The sequence below is a fragment of the Grammomys surdaster genome, unplaced genomic scaffold, assembly GCF_004785775.1.
Source record: "Grammomys surdaster isolate TR1022 unplaced genomic scaffold, NIH_TR_1.0 276, whole genome shotgun sequence".
NCBI classification, from domain to species: Eukaryota; Metazoa; Chordata; class Mammalia; order Rodentia; family Muridae; genus Grammomys; species Grammomys surdaster.
In genome coordinates this window covers 38,291-44,630 of record NW_021604717.1, presented here as the reverse complement: position 1 = coordinate 44,630, position 6,340 = coordinate 38,291, and the positions used below count along the sequence as shown (strand labels likewise).

The following is a 6,340-nucleotide window of genomic DNA, read 5'->3' as shown; positions in this document are numbered from 1 at the left end:
GCTTTCCAAGATCTGTTGGTTTTCTGTTGAAAAACAGCGTGCAAAATACTCATTCATAGTAAATGAATTTTTAAACTGTTATTCTTAATCTGGTTATAGTTTTAGTAGGCAACTTACTACTTTTGTGGTCTGTCTTTCAGTCAAAATGAGTGATAAGCCAGACTTGTCGGAAGTGGAACGATTTGATAGAAGCAAACAGAAAAAAACCGTTACTGAAGAAAAAAATACACTTCCGTCAAAGGAAAGTAAGTAGTGGGAATTTTGGATGTAGCACTATATAAATCTCGATTTTGCCAGTTTTTAAAAATTTTATTTTAAATGTTAATTATACATTTTCCAGGATGCAACAGTTTGAATCTATAGCTTTAGCCATAAAAAAAAACCTATGCAAACTATGGTTTCTTCTAACACACAAGTACAAAATAAGGTGAAAGGGTAAGTTTAGCACTTAGGTGTGTTCAGGCTTCCCACACTGGAAGGATATAGGTTTGTTCTTCAGAATGACAGCTTCCTGGAGAAGTCGAAAGTGTAAAGCTGAGAGGCAGTTTTTGTCTTGTCAGTTTTAATTGAGAACTCAAAAAGTCAATGAAGTCATCTGAAGAGATCTAAGTTTCTAGTTGTGTAAGGATAAAGCTGAAAGAAAGGTTTTGCTTACTCCTCAACTATCACTCGAGTATCTAGAGTAGAGAGAATAAGATCCTAATATATCTCACAGTGTTCTAAGGTACACACAGAACACCCCCCCTCCTCTATGAGGATATGTGGTGAGTGCCTCTGCACTGTAAGTGATAGGGCATGTTAATCAGCCTTTCATGACTTAGTAAGCAGATCTTTTAGAAGAAACTGAACCTTATATTAAGAAAAGCCAAAAAAAGTAAATAAGAAAAAAGAAAAAGAACATTCCTTCTAATGATATTTTTTTTTGTATTTTTCTTTCCCTAGCCATCCAGCAAGAGAAGGAGTTTGCGAAAAGATCATAAAATGTGGATCTCTTTCAAACAATAAACATCATCAACATTGGCAAACAGTCTTGGTTTTAGGCTTGTTTTTGTAAACCTGTGTGTTTGTAGAAATGTATGACAGTTGCTGATAGCTTCTCACTTCTACCTGACAGTTAAATGTTACTAAGTACCCAGTTAAGTTTGCTGACAGGTACAGAGGCTCCGTCCTTTATCATGTCTGGAAGCATGGTAGCATGAAGTCAGACATGGAGCTAGAGGAGGAGCTGAGAATTCTGTATCCAGATCTGCAGGCATGGAGAGGGGGGAGGGGGAAGAGAGGGAAAGGAGAGAGAGAGAGAGAGAGAGAGAGGGAGGGAGGGAGGGAGGAGGAGGGGGAGGGAGGAAGGGAGGGGGAGGGAGGGAGGAGGAGGGGGAGGGAGGGAGGGAGGGAGGGGGAGAGAAACTAGGTCTGGGCCTGGGCTTGGGCCTGGCTTGAGCAGTTGAAACCTCAAAGCCCACCCCAGTAACACACATTCTCCAACAAAGCCACATCTACTCCAGCAAGATCATCCCTCCTAATCCCTGTTAAGTAGTGCTGCTCCCTCATGGCAAAGCATTCAGGTATATGAGCCTATGGTGGCCATTCCTAGTCAAAGCACCACACCCATCATCCATAGCCAGCAATGTCCATCCACCCCCAGGAGGTCTCATACCTGTCTTTTCCACGTTGGATCCAAACATCCACTAGATGGCTGAAACATGTATGGTTGTGGGAAAGCATCTACTTAACCTTCCTCTAGGTGGTAGCCAATGCATAGGACCTGAGGGACAAACAGCTTGAGGCTTTTTGACGGAGACTGTGCCTCGGGGCTTGGAGGGTTTCTAAAAGGCCATTTGTTGCCTGTCTGCATCCCTCCTCAGTGGTTGAAACTATAAGGACATAATCTACATATTGGAGCATGATGTTTTGTGGATCTGCTCTCAGGACTTCATCAAATTATTTCTGAGTTTTTGAACCCCTGTGGCAACTGAGTCCATGTTAGTTGGCCAGCAAATCTACCCTCTGGGTCAGTAACTTGAAAGATAAATATGGGTTGGCTGACTGAACCCAGTGGAAGGCAGAAGTAGTATGAAGCCCCGCCCTGATAATTTTTGACTAGCTGGAGGATAGGATGGCTCTCCTCTTTTTCTTTTCTGCTTGGGTATTCTTCTAGTGACCCTTTTACTTAAATAGACACATTAGTCCTTTTCCAGATGTTTTCTACTGGTCTATTTCTACCATTTCTCTCTTTTCCGTGTTCCTAAAGGTAATAATCACAGGACAGGAAAATTTCTTTCCCTGTCTGACTTTGGCTGAATGTCAGCTAATGTAAAGTTTCAGAGCAACCTCTAAAACTTGAGAACTATTTTTCATCCCTTCAAATCTCTCTAATTTCGGAAACTTTCTCCTGATGTTTGGGGATGACTGCATGAAAAAGGCAATGTTAGTGGCTTGCAGTTTTCAGGGGCAACGGGTTCTATGGTAGTAAATACCAGGTATACCTCACAGAGCTTTCCAGAAACTCAGAGGTCAGGTTATTAAGCCTTTGAATTACTTGAATAACCTGGAACAAGTTGATAGGTTTTTTGCTGTACTTAGTCCCCCCAACAATGTTTGGTGAAAAGTTCTAAAAACTTGCTGTGCCCTTCCCCCAGCCTTGAGCAGGCCTGAGAGAAGAGACCTTGTTTACCACAATAGACCAAACAATAGGACTCCGGAGGCATTGCCTGCCTTGGCATTGCCTGCCTTGGTGCCTCCTTGGCTGTCTGTAGCCTGGTACACAAGCTGAGAAGAATAGACTGCCTGCTGAGCTTGCTTTGAGACATCTCAGGCCTACAATTAAGTATGGATACTCCTCACCCCCAGCAGGATGGATTCCCCTCACCTCTAGCAGGATGGATTCCCTTCACCCCCAGAGGGCTGAAGCAAGAAGGAACTCTGGGGGTGGGGTGGGTTTTCCCCTTTAAATTGAAAGCTGAACATTAAAGCATTGAGCCTGGATCAGAAACCTTTGTCCTGGCTTCATATCTTCCCGCCCTCCTGTCCCTTCTTCCATTCCCAGCCTCTCTTTCAGGTGAACCCGGTTGACTGTGGCCACTGGTTGGCAACAGCTTGCCTTCATTGATATTAGGTTCCCAATTGGGTCAGATGGCCAGGAAGGTTAACTCTACCTAGGCTTCTGTGATAGGCATTGTTCCACTATTTGGCCTCAGAGCCAACTTCCTGCTCTTTAACTGCATTTAGTCTTGTTCTTTGGATGTAAACAAGGTGGCTAGGAGCTGCTGGTAACCATCCTAAGTTGGCTGGTGTATGTATACAAAACAATTTCGAACAGACTGGTAAGGCCCTGTGGCTTCTCTGAAAAAGAAGGGTTTAGAGTCTTCTAGTTATATAAAAATCACTGACGATGAAGGGAACATATAAATTGGGGGAAGGGAATCTCCTCCTTGCTTTCTTCTTCACTTCCGTAATGAGGTCCTTACACTTCCTTCAAAGGAAGAACAAATGATGGTCTCAGGCTCAGACATAAGCCTACCTGTCCTTCCTATAGGTGCTCCAAGTGCATAGGGGAGAGAAGGGTATAGTAGCGGTGGCATACTGGCCTTTCTTGTGGAGAAGACAATTTACTTTGGATCCTCTCAGATTTCCTGATGGTTTATTCAGAACATAAGGAGGCAGAATGTCTATGTCTTCAGAAGGAACAGAGAGAACCTGCAGTAATCTTGGTAATTCTGAGTGTTCCAAGTGGACCAAGAGAACTCTGACTCCCAAAGAAAGAACACAAGCTTTCATCCATGAAGGCCAAGGGCTACCTAACAATCAGCGTAAGGAAATTGATCAGGAAGACTGGGAGAGCCTCAGACTGCCCTGACTGCCTGGGGATCCAAAGAGTCCCTCAGATGGCTATCCCACCTTTAAAAGAGGGCTGCTGACATTTACAAAGAATGTCTTTCTGAGGAAAAAATAATACCATAATTGTTCCCATCTGACAAGTCTTTTTGAAAATGTCTTAACATATGCTTTAAAGGGTGTTAGGGTTTCTATTGCTGAGAAGAGACACCATGACCAAGGCAACTCTTGTAAAGGACATTTAACTTGTGCTGGCTTACAGGTTCAGAGGTTCAGTCCTTTATCATCATGGCAAGAAACACAGCAGCGTCCAGGTAAGCATGGCACTGGAGGAGCTGAGAGTTCTACATCTTGTTCCAAAGGCAAATAGAAAGTCTGTCTTCTCAGGCAGTTAGAAGAAGGGTCTTAAAGCCCAACCCCATAGTGACACACTTCCTCCAACAAGGCCACACCTCCTAATAGTGCCCCCCTGAGCCAAGCATATTCAAACTACCACAGATGGTTTCTCTGGAAGTTTGTATTCCCTGTCATCACAAGGTCAGGTCAGACTGACTTATAGACACAGAGACAGACAATATACGCACAGATAACAAATGACCAGACAAATCAAAGTTGGCCATAAAACAATCATTCATCCAATAAACCAGAGGGCTCTGGTAAAGTTTCACACAGATCCTGGATACAGGATCTACAAGACTGATCATGTTGGACCTCCCCTATTGTGTCCTATTCAAGTGGCATCTTTGACAGAGTACACTTACCTCCAGAGGCACTCAGGCCAGGTGATTTTTGTTTTTCCCTTTTCGAGAGTGGCATTGTGGTGCCTCTGGAGTTCTCTGCAGCAATTGGTCACAGATGATTTTCTTGGTGCTCTGGAATATCTCAGGCCACAATGATCCCTAAGAGTCCTCTCAGCCTGGTACACTCCTCCCCACTCCTGGGGATCTTGAGGCCCCTAAATATCTGGGTCCAGTGTCTAGGATCTTGGTGGGACCTCCAAAACATTACAGAATTCACCAGAGATGAGCACTCAAACACAGTGTGTAGCCAATTGAAAGTCTTTATTCCAGCCAGCTGAGACTACACTCAAGTGTTTGTGGACCTGGGTGTAGCCCTGAATGTATAGAACATAGATTTTTTTGGCACAAACTGAAGCTATGTCCTGGCATCTCCCTTGGCAGCTATAGGGAGCTTCTTAGAAGTAAGCATTTGAAGCAAGTAGGTTTAACAGAGGCCAACATAAGCAACTAGATGAGGTGGGTTTCCTCAAACAGGCAATTTAACAGAAGTTAAGGTAAGTTAGACAGAGGGAGTTCCACACAAAGAAACAGTGTAATAGACATTAAGTTAGCTAGAACTTGGGTTATCCTGAACTTGGGTTTCTAGAATATTGTTGGCTAGTTTGCCATGAGATTCTGCACCAAGGAGATCAGATTCTAGTTAAACATGGAATAGCCTCTGTAGGCTTATATTTGTCAAAACCTACTTTGATAGTGTACTTAAAATACTTTACCCTTCCTTGTAGCCTACTACACACCAGAGGTAGAAGAAAGGAAAGGTTAATAGAACAAAGAAGGATGTGGACCTGTTTAGAAATAGTTCTTTGGAGTGAATTCAATCTGCATTGTCAGGATATCAGCAGTTTAGTTCACACTTATCAGCAATGGGAGCTTGATCCACCCCCAATCACCAGTCACTAATTAGAAATGGCAGTTTGATCCAGAAGAAAGTGTGAGGCTCTTCCAATCTGCCTGAATCCTTGGAAGTAGCAAGAAGCCCCTGGAACACCACCAGAAGTCCTTTGGTGCGGTTTTTCTATACAAAGTGACAATAAACAAAGATCAGCAAAGATCATTGTGTAGTCAGCAAAGACCAGCGTCAGTAAAGTCCAATGAAGACCAGCAAAGATTGGAAGGCAAATCAATACTACAGTGCCATCCATCGTCTGTTGGGTTATAGTTATACCCTTTCCAAACATCATGTGTTCTCTCAAGCATCCACTCTAGCAAAACATCACACACCCTTTTCCCAGGCAGCTTCTAGGGGGGGGAGGAACCCACCACATATCTGTTCTCAGTAAAGCAACCTTTTATGTGTCTGCTTCAGCAAAAATGTCCTCTCATAAGACAGTTACCAGAAAAACATCACATGATACAATTGAGTCTCCAATAAAACCAGAAATTTCCACTTCAGGGCTCAGCAAGAATACAAGATGGAGGAACTTCTACACTATCTTGCTCCATCACATTCCTCGCTGATGATACACCAGAAATCCTTTCATTTCCATTCCCCATGATATAGATTACCAGCATGTGTGCAATCACTCCAAACTGCTTATATGGCCGTTTGGATCTAAACTTGTCCTCATTGATGTACAGCAAGCATTTTACCACCAAGCCATCCCATCCTCGTGGCACATTCTTTTATTTGATGGCACATTCTAATTGTTAATGGTCTTCTAAAGAATGAAGGGTACATTATGGAGAATTAAACACGATATTTGGGACCA

General features: G+C 43.2%; 1 protein-coding gene across 1 annotated transcript; it reads left to right on the top strand.

Moving 5' to 3' along the window:
• Window positions 1-145: 145 nt before the first annotated feature.
• On the top strand, window positions 146-980 carry Tmsb15a (thymosin beta 15a). The gene is made up of 2 exons (XM_028777008.1): window positions 146-245; window positions 943-980. Exons 1-2 carry the CDS (start codon window positions 146-148, stop codon window positions 978-980), a joined length of 138 nt encoding a protein of 45 aa, XP_028632841.1.
• The last annotated feature ends 5,360 nt before the right edge of the window (window positions 981-6,340 follow it).

Excerpts from the sequence above, each read along its gene's own strand:
- Tmsb15a (XM_028777008.1), top strand. The coding sequence starts at position 146 with ATGAGTGATAAGCCAGACTTGTCGGAAGTGGAACGATTTGATAGAAGC. Across the intron at positions 246-942 it reads TACACTTCCGTCAAAGGAAA|CCATCCAGCAAGAGAAGGAG; the intron begins GTAAGTAGTGGG and ends TTCTTTCCCTAG.